The sequence below is a fragment of the Pseudonaja textilis genome, chromosome 2 (assembly GCF_049901715.1).
Source record: "Pseudonaja textilis isolate UNSWEBS1 chromosome 2, rPseTex1.2, whole genome shotgun sequence".
NCBI lineage: Eukaryota > Metazoa > Chordata > Lepidosauria > Squamata > Elapidae > Pseudonaja > Pseudonaja textilis.
Genome location: NC_141991.1, coordinates 14,123,928 through 14,139,149, shown reverse-complemented (window position 1 = coordinate 14,139,149; position 15,222 = coordinate 14,123,928). Strand labels below are relative to the sequence as shown.

The 15,222-nt window shown below is 42.6% G+C and overlaps 1 protein-coding gene across 1 annotated transcript; it reads right to left on the bottom strand.

Annotated features, from left to right (window-relative positions):
* Positions 1-691: 691 nt before the first annotated feature.
* On the bottom strand, positions 692-9,487 carry LOC113450083 (vomeronasal type-2 receptor 26-like). Its single transcript, XM_087923135.1, has 5 exons — positions 9,167-9,487; positions 7,764-8,609; positions 6,294-6,521; positions 5,100-5,226; positions 692-1,676 (listed from the first exon to the last, which is right to left on the bottom strand). Exons 1-5 carry the CDS (start codon positions 9,485-9,487, stop codon positions 772-774), a joined length of 2,427 nt encoding a protein of 808 aa, XP_087779261.1. The 3' UTR covers positions 692-771.
* Positions 9,488-15,222: the final 5,735 nt, after the last annotated feature.

Here is a 15,222-nt window from a genome sequence, read left to right as displayed (position 1 = left end):
ATTTTATTTTCTACTTTCCATTTTTCTCTCTCTCTTGTTTGTATGTTTCTGTATTTATCTTTCATTCATGTAAACACTCTTGGTAAAAAAAATTGTTTTGAAAAAGAAAGGCATGCAAGCAGCTGCAAAATAAAAGTCAGGCCCACTGACAGGTATAAACAATGGGTGGCTTAGAGACTGCAGCATGTTTGTTTAACCTAGAAGCTAATGCTGTGACCTTGGTGTGCAGAGACAGTTAACATAAACTGGACAGCTGTCTTTCTAGGGAAGAAAAATGGAATGGGGTAACAAAATATTGCGATATAAATGTGTCAAGAAGGATAATGCAAGTGTGAAAAATAACAAAGAGATCAGTTCAATAGTTTATCCAAGCATTCCAGACAAAGGGACACAATATTTTGTTGTTTATTTTTCTGTTTCAAAAATATCAATTGAAAGTATGTAACAAGAGAGCTAATCTGCTAGGGTTCTCTCTTACAATCTGAAGAGTTCAAGCATCACTGTAAATGATTGCAATAACAAATCCATTTTTGCTTCTGTATCCAAATGCTTGGTTTTCTTCTGAAGTGAGGATTTTCTCCACAAAAACCTGCCTTCTATACATTATTCTTAAAATGTGGGTATTCCTTAAGGAAAAAAAGTATGATGAATTGCAATACATCTCTAGCAAAAGCGGAAATCAAATTCTGGAGCAATGGTCACCTAATAGGACAGTATGGTTTTGTACTTGCTATGTAATGCCCTGGAAAGACAGTTCTAAAAAAATAAGATCTATATTTTGATTTTTGCAGTTAGCTGCTCCTTTGTATTCAGCTCACACCTTAGCAAAATAATGTAGCACTTGGGGGAAAAAATGCAACCCAACAGCCCAGCACTGGAGGCCAAGATGGAGAAGACCTGCACAGCCACCATGTACTTGCCCTTGGTGCTCAGGTAGGTGGGCACAAAGGAGACCCAAACACTACAGAAAACCAGCATGCTGAAGGTGATCAGCTTGGCTTCATTGAAAGCCCCAGGCAGCCTCCGGGCCAGGAAAGCCACTGTGAAGCAAACAAGAGCCAGGAAACCCATATAACCCAGGGCAGAATAAAACATGATAACAGGTCCTTCATTGCATTGCAGGATAATCTCTTCAGGGTGTGAGTGCTTGTCAGTGTCAGGGAAGGGAGGAAAGATTCCCAGCCAGATGGAGCATATCAGAACTTGCACAGCAGAGGAAACAAGAACAAGAGTATTGGCCAGTGTCTTCCCAAGCCATCTCCTCACACTGCTTCCTGGTTTTGTTGCCAAGAAGGCCAGCACCACTGTGATGGTTTTGGCTAAGAGGGAAGAGACGGCCACTGAAAAAATGATAATGAAGGCTGATTGTCGGAGAAGACAGGTAACTTTCCTTGGCTGGCCAATGAAGAGAAAGCTAGTGAGAAAAGAAAGGAGGAGTGATGTGAGTAGAATGTAGGAGAGATCCCGGTTGTTGGCTTTGACTATTGGAGTTTCATGATATTTAATGAAAATTACTAACACAAAGGCTGTGATGAATGACAAAAATAGAGCAAAGGAAACCAGGATGATTCCCAAATACTCTCCATATGACAAGAAGGTGATAAACTTTGACAGACAGTGATCTCGGTGTTCATTTGGATGCTGATCTTCCAAACATCTGGTGCAGTAGACTGCATCTGTAATGAAGGAGAAGATTTCCCTTATTTATCCTTAGTAATCCCACAGTATAGTAAAAGGAAGCCCTGTTCCATCACAGAAAGTGCTGTAATGGGTAAAATAACAGGGCCACTAAAATTAAATTAGACATTGTGAAATCACACATAAGAGGATAGTTTAGGGAGTGCAAAAGAGAAGATTGCGTTGATATAAATTTGCATAATGCCAGTAACTGTTCTCTGCTGGTCCATATTTTAAAAATTCCCCTTCACACTGTTCTTTTAAAAAAGTAATGATCATCCGAATTATATTCAAGCTTGTTTCAATAGATCAAAATTATTACTTGAGTGATTCCGACCTCTAAATGCTTATTTTGGCTCAAATTTATCAATTCTTCAATTTTTCCCAATGAAACTTCAAACTCTGCCAAGGCAGAATATTGACAGGTATACATCTGTGACAAGTATTCCTTTGGTCCCTATTTATTAACTTGCTTCAATAAAGCCACTTGTCCAAAATAACCAACAATAACTACAATGGTTCAATGAGCATTTCTGATCTTGATGGAAAAGCCCTTGGTGATAGTCTTTGTCAATTGGTTCCACAAGAGATCTTGATTGAAAAACAATATACATGTTTTAAATTTCACATGCTGTATTTTGACCAACAGATATAATCATTTTCATGCAGTCTTTCTCTGGGACCTGAACCAGGGGTGGGATTCTACAGGTTCTCACCTATTCGCTAGAACTGGTTGTTAACTTTCTAAGCAGTTCGGAGAACCAGTTGTTGGAAGAAATCTCCTTTTGTTTTTTTCCACCTTTCTTGCATTCTTGGTAGTATGCCTAGACTTACAGTCTCCAGGCTGGTACTTTCTTAAAGGGGAAGGGTTGTTTTAAGCTTTTTACATTGCTGTTAGGAGGTAATACTCTCCTGTTGGAGTTAGCATTAATTGAATAATGAAGCAGACCTTGGAATACTCACCTCTAATCATCTAATACAGAGCCCACTGTAGAGCCCACTGTAACCACATAGCCAAAAAGGCATTAAGTGTTGTTAACCTAATCCTAGGTAGCTTTTTCTCTGGTAATATCACACTACTAACTGGAACATATAAAACATTTGCTAGACCAATACTCGAATACAGCTCATCAGTCTGGAACCCACATTATGTATCTGATATTAGCACAGTTGAGAAAGTCCAGAAATATTTCACAAGAGGAGTTCTCCACTCCTCTACTCGTAGAATACCTTATGCCACCAGACTTGAAATTCTAGAACTAGAAAACCTTGAATTACGCTGTCTTCGGTCTGATTTAAATATGGTATATAAAATCATACATTGCAATGTCCTATCTGTCAATGAATACTTCAGCTTCAGCCATAACAACACAAGAACACACAATAGATACAAACTCAAGGTTAACCGCACCAAACTTGATTGCAGGAAATACGACTTCAGCAACAGAGTGGTCAATGTCTGGAATACTCTACCTGACTTTGTAGTTTCTTCCCCAAACCCCCTAACTTTAACCTTAGACTGTCTACTATTGACCTCACCCCTTTCCTAAGAGGTCTCTAGGGGACATGCATAAGCGCACCAATGTGCCTACTGTCCCTGTCCTATTGTTTCTTTTAGTTTTCTTATATGTACCCATTTCATGTATTCATAAATATGTATACACTTATTATCTTGTAAACAATGGACAAATCAAATAAATAAATAAATCAAATAAAGATTACTTCAAAAGTTCAATAAAGAGAAAGGGTGAAAAATAAGAAAAAATAATAATATGGATAGAAATTATCTACCATATCATCTATTTATCTATTTATCTCTATCATTGTATTCATTTTTATTTTATTTATTTGATTTGTCAATTGCTTACAAGATAATAGATATAGGTATAAAAATGAGTAAGAATACAGGAAATAGGTACGAATAAACAGGGACAATAGGACAGGGATGGTAGGCACGATGGTGCACTTATGCACCATCTATCTATCTATTTATCATGTATCTATCATCTTTCTATCATTTGTCTATTTCTCTATCATCATCTGTCTGTCTATCTATCTATCTATCTAATCTATTTCCACCTTCATCACAAGTATAAACAATTTTAGTAACTTGTCACCTTTCCCTAAACTACAAAAAATGACCTCTTCTTTCCATAGCTATCTATTTTAACCTAGATCAAATAAACTAATGTTACATTTCTGTTTTTCCTTTTAACAATCTTCATTCAAAAACAGCCTTCAGTATTTCAATTGTGAAATCTCAGCTCCAAATAGAGCAATTTATTCAAGACAATGGAAGCAACTACTGTATGTTACTATGTTTGATACTTGCCCTATGCCAGGAAGAGATATATATATCTCTGAATCTGAATGTGGCCTATTGTTAGATACCTTCTGAGGATAGATCTAAAACTAAGAGTGTTTGCTACATTTCAAGGGCTGTTCTAGTTCAGTAAAATGGCTTTTAATTGTAATGAAGCTCCTGCAACCATTCAGAAATGTGCAGATAGAATTCTTGCAGGCCAGGAAATGTGCTGTTAAAAGTACCTGGACAATGCCAATTTTATAGCAATATTTTGGAAGACTGCGATTGCAATTAAGCCTTTTTTCCAGGCTACCGGAGGCAATGAAAAAAGGAGATAAAAAAGCTGCTCTTGCATGAATTCATGGCAGTGGGCATGTGTTGGTAGCCATCAGGCCCTGAGAAATTCATGACTGCCTTGAATGAGTTGGAGACACAAGCAACATTCATGCTCTCTTGCCCTCCAGTTGTGTACTGAAGCTTCTTTTGGGAGCCAGTTGCACGGACCCAATATGACCCTGAAAAAAAGAGCTTTCATACCACTTAATGGGCAATAGTTGTACATAGATTACTGATCTGCTGCCATGTCACAAAAAGTCCCAGATTGTCTTCCTGTATAATTTCTTCTTCCTTGATTTAAAATAATTGCTGAATGCACAACATACTTTCCAAACGGTTTGCATTTACAGTGATGGGATTCAGCTGGTTCCCGCCGGTTCAGGCGAACTGGTTGTTAACACCACCTGACCACCCTGGCTATCAAAGTGGATCCTGGGTACAGCGCTGCAATGGAGAAACAGGTAATGGAGTGCCATGCGTGAGGGAAGAAGGAGGCCGCTTTCCCTCTTTCTTCTCCTTGATCCTCCTCCATCCCTCATGCTGGCCACTCTTTTTCCTGTTTCTGCATTGTAGCACAGTCCTCAGGATCCACTTTGAAAGCAGGGGGTGGGGGTGGGGGAATTTAATTTAACAACGGTTCACCCAGGGTCAGATTGGCCATTGCGAGAGGGATGGGCTATACCTCCCATGACAGCCAATCTGACCCTGGGTGAATTATTTGAACCCTACCACTGATTTGCAATCATTTTCAACAGCCTGTTCTCCTTCCTGAGCCACTCACCTTCCTGAGTGGAGATGGCTCCCTTCGCACAAGGAATGCAGTCATAGCAGCAAATTGGCCGTCCTCTCTGAATCACTTTCAGGAACCCAGGATGACATCTTTCCACGCATCTGGAAGGTGGCAGGCTCTAAGCCGCAAAGCAAGAAAAATAGACTGCTTTTACTAACTGGGAATAGGGCTGTTGCTGAGGGTGACTGGTAAAAATGTAATGGAATATAGGCTTCCAGAAATATATTTATTTTTATCATTCACATGTTGAAAACTGCCACATCCATGGCAAGTATTGCATTGTACGGGGTCATTGATGATGTTATCTAGTTTGAGCAATGACATCTCTGCAAGAAAAGAACCATGTTCTTAGAGCACCAAAGACCCCACATTTTGAGTTGTTTCAAAATGAGAAAACTGGCCTGATTGGTTCAAGATTGACCCAGGGTTCCATCCTTCTGAAGTGGGTAAAATGAGGACCCAGATTGTTGAGGACCATGGGCCGACTCTGTAAACAGCTTAGAGAGGGGCTGTGAAGCACTGTGAAGAGCTATTGCTATTTTGAGTCCTTTTGAAATTATATGATGGAAAATAAACTTAATAAATAAATAAAACTTCAACCCTGAACTACAAACATTCTTTTATCAGTATTGTGATGATGTTGATGGTATCCACACAGCAGTGATGTTTGATTCTTGGTGGTTCTATGGGCTAGGTCAGTGGGGGGATTCAAAAAAATTTAATACCAGTTCTGTGGCCGTGGCTTGGTGGGTGTGACTTGGTGGGCATGGCAGAGGAAGGATACTCTAAAAATTCCATTCTCTCCCTCCTCCGGGGGGGAGTTTACTGCAAAATCCTATTCTCTTCCCACCCCACTAACCTGCTTTCCAGCTCTGTTCTCCTGTGCAGGGCAACCGAAGAAGACCCAGCCGATCAGCTGGGACTTGGGAGGCAGAGAATAGATGGGAGTGGGGCCAGTCAGAGTTGATATTTGCTGGTTTTCCGAACTACTCCAAATTTCCACTACCGGTTCTCCAGAACCTGCAGAATACTACCTCTGGCTAGGTCTCTCCACATCTTCTGATTTTGCACTATTTATCACTATTGCACAGTATCTCAAAGCCCATTGAGACAGCAATACTGAGAAAGGATCAGAAGATCCTTGTAGGAGAAAGGAAGTGACATGGAATGACTTCTTCTCCTTACCTGGTTGAGACATTTGGGCCACATTATGGCTTCTTCGTCAATCTTGAATAAGGGCTCCGCGGAACCTTGCCTTGCTATGCTCCCAAATTTCACACTGACAACAGACTTATTGGAAAACTTGACCCAATTCACAATGTCCAAATCAGCTGCTAGTTCACCATTCTCATCCAAATATACTCCGTCAATGGAAGTGTTGTAAAACTGAGAGTCTTGCAAGAAAGGGTGAAACTGGAACAGCAGAGAAGAGAATCTGCCTTTAGTCAAGATGGACATCAAATGTCTACTGAGCAGTCCTATAAACTCTGAAATAGTTGCTTTTACTTGATCTTGTTGTGAGATGATGAAAATGATATATTTTCAATGAGTTTCCTCTCTTATAAATTTAATGGTCTCAGGACTTCAGAAATGAGATCCGCAGGCTTCTCCTGATATAGTTTCAACGATTCTATGTCTCTCTTCAAGGAGCTGATGTTAGTCCTACATCTGAAACTGAAGAGGGCAGAATGAATTCATTCTTTCAGCCATCTCACACTTCCGAATATATTTTGCCTCAGATGGAGGGTGCAGCTAACATACAGGCCTTTAAGAAGACACTTAAACCACAAGGCAAATAGATGCCAATGATGACAGGTTTTTCCTTTGGGCTCCTATTTCAATCTCTATACTCGGTTTGTCTATGTGTAACTTTTAACTGGGTGAAACGATTGAACTAAGGTACCTCAAATGGGCTAATGCACAGACTGCATCCATAATTCAAAACATATGATTCCCGAGGAATTGAAATTTGGCATGTTTTATATGACATTTTAGGACATAAAAATTATCATAAAACATTTTATGACTTACCAATCTCATAAAATGTTTTATGACATAATATAAAATATCCTAAAACATTTCTTGTCAGTTCCTGAGGTTTAATGGTAGTATGCAGTTGAACATCAGCAATTTTCAAAGCCAATACATCTCTGGATACACCATGAATTTTTAATGACTTTTCCAGTGAAGGGTATATAGTGGAACCCTAGGTTGCAAAAGCTTCTGTCTGTGACCAAAAATTTTCAGAAAAACTTTGTTTCTGGTCGCAAACATACCTTCAGGTGGCAACCAGAAACAGCCGCAGCGATTTCCCCTTCAGCACCATTTTTTTTTGTCTGCACATATGCAGACGGTTGTGCTTCTGGTCACAACCAAATCAGGTTGCGACTGTAATCCTGGAATGGATTACAGTCGTGACCCAAGGTTCCACTGTAGATTAAGAGCTTTGCCATTGCTTTGGGGAATCTGGTAGAAAAATATCTCTGAATAGGTCATGCATTGCCTAGTGTTTACTGTTTTGTGGATAATTTGGAGATATAAGTAAATAAATCCACCCCCCTCTAAGTAGAGCTTACATATTCGAAAGATTCTGGGATTGCGTATGAGTTAGTAGGAGCCTTCAGTAGGAGTCCATTGTGATGGGAAAGGAAATACCTGCCATGGTTGGATAATATGCAGTACTGTGGTTCCTCCACCACCTTTCAGTCTCCTCTTGGAAAGGGAAGAATAAGCCGTATCTAAGGCCCGTGCCAGGGCCCAGACAGTGTCATAGATGTAGGTACTCTCTAGAGACACCGTTTTTTCAATGTCCTCTTGGGGAAGGGTCTCTATCCCTTCTTTCTCGGTGCATCTTGTCCAGCCTTTCACAGTAGGGCCAGTCTTGGAGTATAAGCAACAAAATGCTTTATGCACAAAGTTTTGCAGAGAAGTAAAAAGAGGAATGAAATCAATATCTTTTGTCTTTTTCTTCTTCTGGATGAGGAAAGAAAAGAAGCCAATAATGTGTTGATGTGTATTGTCATTGTATGCCAAGCCGATGTTGAGGTCCCACAAAGCTGTGGTGACAAGGACCTTCCCGGTGGGTGTTGTAGATTCCACACTATTTGATTTTATGTTCAATATTGAAATTTTAATTAATGCCTCTATTACAAATATTCCATCTATAAAGAAACCGTCTTCTGAAAAATAAATAAATACATTGACCTTTTTCCATTTCTCTATTTTGGTACGGTCAATGTCCATATTCTCTGTATTCATCCCCGAAAAGGTTTGTGAGAAAACGACACAAATCCCATTCTTGAAGAGCCCTGGAACCATCGTTGCTATGAAATGCTTCCCATTGTCCGTGTCTGGAGCAAAGAGACCGACTGATGTCCATTGGAAATGCAGGAGCAATTTGAGGATCCCCAGATATTGCACTCCTTCTTTGGGGACCATGGTGTAGAAAAAGGGGAACTGTGCTTTATCACCCAGAAGATGGGAAACAAAGGAATAACTGACCTGGTAAAGAGAAGAAGGAACTGGTGACTGATTCAGTTTCAGGACAGCATTTGCAACTGCTTTGGTTCCAAACTCCTATTAATCTTGAATACGGTTTCAGAATTTCAAATCTATTCTTATTAGCATAGAGTGCCCTATTTATATTAATGATTGTCACTACTGTTGTCATTCACTTAGAATCCTCTGCAATAATCCAAGTCTTTCACAAACAGGATCCTTGGAGACCTAAAGTTCTCTCCTTATACCATATTTCATTGGTTCCTCCATTAATGAGATGCAATCAGCAGGGATCCAAAAATGTCTTGCGATGTGTCCATCATATTACCATCTCATTGCCCTCTGCATCTGACATTTGCTGAGAATTTATAGAGTCTACATTTGCATTTCTGTCATCTCATCTATCTTCCGATTGTACTTGTTAAAGAATATACTTATTTTGGAGCATAAACAAACACTGAATTGATAGCCGTTAATACATTAGCCGAAATTCCAGCAAATTAGATTTCTTTTCTCCATTATAACCCTTTAAAGTGGAATGAAAAAAGGGACTTTCTCACCTGGGGGATTTTATAGTTGCCCGACATGGATGAAATCTGGATGGAGATGTCAGTTTGTGTGCCTTCAATTATAGCTAAGAGGTTATTCTGTCTTCCTCCACAGTTGTAGTTTGGAACATCTGCCAGCCCAGGAGAGAGCAAATCCACCAAAGCTTCTGATGTCGTTCTGGCATCAAAATGATTGTCATGAATGTTGTAGCCCAGGGTGAGGTTGGGTAAGATACGGGGATCCTGGTTGATCTCATGGACCGCAAACAAGAAGGACAGGATTTTCCAGTACTTTGTGGCTACTTTCCTGAAAATATGCACACACACACACATACAGAATATACAAATACATGATAATCCAGCTACTTTGAATCCAAGGAAAGTTAGGAATTCAATATTGGTTTCATTGATTCTCTTAGTTTCTCCTTTTTAGAAATGGGTATTATTAAGTTTCCAAAAATAAAATGAAAATATAAAATGGCAACCAAAGTGGAGAAGTTGATTTGGGGAACCACAGGGAAAGTTTTAACAAGTGACATATAGAAAAAGACTCCCAAAATAACATTAAAAAGTTACTCCCAACCCTCTTCCATAATAGAGATATTAAATAATAAAATACATTCTTGCGCTGGAGCAAGAATTTCACTATAGATTCACAAATGTAGTTTGTCAAGTATATTTCTATTCAATTATTTATTATATCTTTCACATTTTTGAACCACCCTCATCCGTCAGAGACGATAGACTGGAAGAATCAATGGTCTCAAGGTTAAGGCACCTCTGCCCTAGTGGGGAAAATTACATTATGTGTCACCTAGAAATTGAGAATCTTCGTACTGCAAGGATATCTGCTTTATAGCTGTAGAAAGAGAAAGAACAGAACTATTAAGACACGGAGCAGGAAGAGGTATGGGAGGCATTTCTGGAGTTATTTGTGGGTGGCGTGCACTGGAAATACTACATATAACAACAAAAAGAATTTTGTAGAAGGACAAACAGCAGGAAAAAGTAGGATCTGAGAAAACTATCCCTTCATGGATGGTAGGTTTCCTGAATTTCCTCTTTATTCAGCTACTCTTTATTTCCTCTTTCCTTTCCAGAAGATATTTTCTGAAGTGAAGAATTAGCAAAATATCTTGCATTAAGGAAACTGAGGAAGTGCAGACAGAAATGGCATGGTGGTGAGTGGTGCCTTGGCTTTCATTCAGTCCTAACTGTCTCTAGCAATCTAGCAAAGGGACATTGCTCATAAAGAAAGATTTTTCCTCACTGAAGGGTGACCGGAAACATCTACAACTTTGGGAACCATCAGTAATCCGAGGGGAAAATGCTCTCTTACCATAAAACATTGTTGGTTGGAGTCTTTTTGAAAGTGAATGGTCGAAATATGGTGGTTGTCGCAGAAGTGATTCCAGTAATGAGGTAGTCTCCTGGCTTGAAGTAATTCAATGGATCTGTCTCATCCCTTTGTAAAGTTAAGGGGCACTTGGCATTCAACATCTTGCAGGGTATCTTGGAGAACAGAAGCATCAGGAGAAATAATAGAACCATTTCTACTTCTTGCAGAGTCAGGTGGCTCTCAAAGAATTGGAGGAGCAGTTCACAAAGGCAAAGGGCCCTTGCAATACCACAACAGAATCACAACCTCTCAATGCCACTAAAGGCTTTTATGTCCCTGAGTTCCCAAGCTCAGATGAAAGATGGCTCCTGCATTGCTCTTGAAAGTGTTGTTTATGTCAGCTCAACAGTGAACTTTGGAGAATTCTCCGGAGGAGAGATTGGGAGGCAATCAATAAATCAATGTCATCTTGATAATTATACAGAGCAGAAGCATCTCCTGTGCTCTCTATCCCCAGGTTTGTCCTGTGATTTCATGAACAAAAGAACAGGGAAGGTTAATATATTTGTGAAAAGCCTCTGATATAGTTCCAGAACTCTTTGAAAGCCCCATGGGCCCAAGTTTCTCCAGTGAAACTTTTTTTTTGTCAGAAATTTTGGAGAAATCAAGCCTGTAGGTTGTTCACCACTTGATTGGAAGCCCATATAAAAGCTGAAAAGACAGATTTATTGATCTATTTGTTTATTCAATTTATATGGCTGCCCATTGTTGAGGTAATTCCCCGTTAGGAGAATGAGCGTATATAGGGAGACGTATTTGAGAGAAGTGTTTGAATAATACACACACAGCACACAGATACAGTGTACAGTAAATGTAGGTTTTTACTTCCCGAAAGTTTAAGCAAAGTTCAACATAGGCAGTCCAAAGTCATTCACAGGTAAGATCAGTCAGTTTTTAGTCCAGGGATAATCCAATAACAAATTCCAGTGTCAAAAACAGTTCAGTATCAGACTTACATCAAATCCAGGAATAGCAGTCAATTAGAAGAAACGGCAATTGTTGTGGAGCGGCGGAAGGAAGAGGCAAGAGCCAGAGTGAACAACGAACAGGCTTTATTACAGGGAATAAAGGGTTGCCGCGTCTGCCTTCTAACTAGCAGGTTAGCTTGCGGCAACGGGCTGGCTCTGCTCGACAGCCGGCTTTTATAGCCGGCTGTCAAACGGAGCCAGCCAATGGGAGCGGCTGGTGCTCCCGCTCAAACAGCGGACCTGGTTGGGGACTCCAACCAGTTCCAAAGACATAACACTCCTTTCCCCCAGCTGGGAACATGCGTAGTCCTTTAGGTAAGTCGGTTGTCTGCGCTGGCGACAAGAACGTCGCAACCCGGGTAAACTGCTGGCTGGCGTCAAGTCCTTGCCCCCGGGAATCGCCTCGGAGGTTGTTGGGGAATGGGCTTGGTCAGGTGTGGTGTTCTGTGAGTTCGGTAAGTCCCCCTGTTCGGGCTGACCTTGGCGAGTCGCTAGGTTCGGCTGGCAAACAGGTTCGCTTGGCTGTTAGTTCGGTGTCTCTAGTTGGGAGCTCGGGTCCTCCAGCAAACTCTCCTGGTCGATGTGGTAGACCGGGTCCTGCAGGGAGCTTCCGTCTGAGCAGACTGGTACCGGCAGGGAGTCCTTGGTGCTGGAAGGTTGGGCTGGGTCGGCATCAGTCGCACTCCTCCATCGCCTTCTGAGTTGGTCCACGTGTCTCCGCCACAAGCGTCCATCTTCCAGGAGGACCCTGTAGGATCTAGGACCTGTGACTGACACAACTTGACCTGGTACCCACAAAGGATCCCCTGCATAATTCCTGGCGTACACCAGGTCATGCAGGACAAAGCCCCTGACCAGACTGTCAGACCCTAAAGGGGCGTCTCCCCATCAAGAGTTCGGCAGGGGATTTATTAGTAGTGGTGCATGGCGTCGTATGTTGGCTCAGAAGGTAATGTGACAGTTTAGAGTGCCAGTTTTCCTGGCCAAACTGGCGAGTGCCTCCTTGGCTGACCTGACTGCCCTCTCAGCCATCCCGTTGTTAGCGGGGTGAAAGGGGGCTGTAAGGATGTGTCTGATGCCCAAGTTAGCAACGTACATACTGAACTCACATGACATGAACTGCGGCCATTGTCAGACACCAGCGTGTCAGGGAGTCCATGGGTAGCGAATAAGCGGGTCAGAGCCTTAACTATTGCTTGAGTGGTAGTCGAGGGTAGCAGGGCCAAGTCTATCCATTTGGAGTAGGAGTCCACTACCACCAAGAAGGTCCTGCCATGCACCGGTCCAGCCAGGTCGATGTGCAGGCGAGACCAAGGGGCGCTAGCACTCTCCCACTTGGTGGGTGTGGCAGCTGGTGGGGCAGCCCTGGTTTCTTGGCAAGGTTGGCATGAGCTTACCCAGCTGGCAATTTGGGCATCCATGCCGGGCCACCAAACGTAGCTGCGGGCCAGAGCCTTCATCCTTACGATGCCCGGGTGGCCCTCGTGAAGCACCTTCAGGATGGGTACACGAAGAGTGGCTGGAATGACTACCCTTGTACCCCACAACAGACATCCTTGTAGCTTCGATAGTTCCTGCTTACGGGTTTTAAAAGGAGCAAAGTCAACGGTACATTGAGTTTCCGGCCACCCCCTTCCCACCCAGTCCAGAACCTGGGCAATTATCTTGTCTTTTTTTGAGTGCGCAGCAATGTCCTCGGCTGTAACTGGTAATTTGAGTTCATTAACTTCAAAAATGGCGTGAACCGGTGCTGGGTCTTTGACTGGGACTGGTAGGGGGCAGCGACTAAGGGCATCGGCGTGACTCAAGTTTTTTCCAGGTCGATGCACCAACTTGAATGAGTAAGCGGCCAGGAACAAAGTCCATCTGGTCATTCTAGGTGATAGTACCTGCGGGGTTTGCTTATCCCCTGATAAGAGTCCCAGGAGAGGTTTATGGTCAGTTACAAGTTCAAAATGGTGCCCAAACAAAAATTCATGAAACTTTTTAACTGCAGCCACCGCAGCCAGGGCCTCTTTATCTATTTGACTGTAGTTCCTTTCTGCCGTAGAGAAGGTCCTAGAGAAGAAGGCAATTGGTGCCTCGGAACCGTTGGGAAGTCTGTGGCTTAGGACAGCCCCAATCCCAAAAGGGGATGCATCAGCAGCTAGGACCAGGGGAAGTCGTTGATCAAATTGAATTAAAACTGCATCCGATGTGAGTAAGGATTTGACTGACTTGAAAGCATGGGCTTCTTTGGGTCCCCAATGCCAGGGGGATTCTTTGTCTAACAGCCTGTGTAAGGGTTCAGCGATAGATGCTTTGTGCGGGAGAAATGAGGCGTAAAAGTTTAGTAGCCCCAGAAAAGCTTGGAGCTTGTTAGTTGGTGTGGGTGCCTCATGGATGGCCTTTACCTTGGATTCGATTGGGTGGATGCCAGGGGCATCTATCCTATATCCCAGAAAGTCCACTTGCCTAGTGGCGATGGCGCACTTCTCCCTTTTAAGTTTGAGGCCATGCTGCCTAAACTTCTCTAGAACCGCTCTGACCCTCTGTATGAGCTGAGGTCTGTCAATTGCTGAGACTAAGATGTCATCGAAATAAGGGACAACCCCGGGAGACCTTGGAGAATCCTTTCCATGAGTGATTGGAATATACCCGGGGCTACACTTACACAGAATTGGAGGCGTTTACACTTGAATGCCCCTCTATGTGTGACTATGGTTTGTAATTCAGCTGTCTGATCATCAACAGGGAACTGTTGGTATGCCTGGGACATATCTAACTTGGCGAAAATGGTGCCAGGTTCGAAGGTGTGTAACAGGTGCTGAATAACAGGGACAGGGTATGCGCTGACCTGCAGGTAGCGGTTGAGGGTGGTTTTATAGTCTGCGCAGATTCTTAAACTGCCATCTTTCTTGAGTGGGGTGACTATGGGGGTCTCCCATTTGGCAAAATCAGTTGGTTCTAACACCCCTTGCTTTAGTAACTTATCTAATTCTGCGTCTAACTTGGGACGGATGGCGAAAGGCACCCTGCACCGCTTAAGGCGAAGAGGAATTGCCTGGGGGTCCACAGAGAAGAAGATGGGGGTGCCAGAATAGCAACCCAGCTCGCTACTAAACACATCAGAGTAATCTGAAAATAGTGCATCTACGTCAGAAGTTGAGACAGCATGGATCCCAGTTACACTAAGGCCAAGGGAGGGGAACCAATCTAGCCCCAACAGACTGGGGAGGGCACCATTAACAACCACTAAAGGCAAATGGCCTTTAAAGGCTTGGAATTGAACTAAAAACTTGCCTTTCCCAAGGACAGGGATGTTCTTGCCCTGGTAGTCCCGCAGTGTCAGGTGGCATCTCTGTAGCTGCTTCTTCGACAGTCTGGGCTGGATCTTCTTTAGGGTTTCCCAGGAGATGATTGAAAGTGCAGATCCCGTGTCTACCTCCATCCTGCAGGGTTTACCTTCTAAAGAAACAGAAATTTTGATTTTATTAGGAGTCTGGGAAGTATGGTTAGCGTGGTAGCAGGTATAGCAGTCCTCCACTTGCCTTTGGGAATGAGAAGGTGGTGGAGGTCTTTGAGGCAAAGCACGCCCTGCTTGGCAGACTCTAGCGAGGTGACCCTTCTTTTGGCAATTCAGGCAGATGGCATTCTTAAACCTGCAGGATGCCCTAGAGTGGGAGCCTCCACAAGTTAGGCAAATGGGAGGTTGTTTGGGG

Excerpts from the sequence above, each read along its gene's own strand:
- LOC113450083 (XM_087923135.1), bottom strand. The coding sequence starts at position 9,487 with ATGTGTGTGTGTGTGCATATTTTCAGGAAAGTAGCCACAAAGTACTGG. Across the intron at positions 8,610-9,166 it reads GCAACTATAAAATCCCCCAG|GTCAGTTATTCCTTTGTTTC; the intron begins GTGAGAAAGTCC and ends TCTCTTTACCAG. Across the intron at positions 5,227-6,293 it reads GGCCCAAATGTCTCAACCAG|AGCCTGCCACCTTCCAGATG; the intron begins GTAAGGAGAAGA and ends TTTGCGGCTTAG.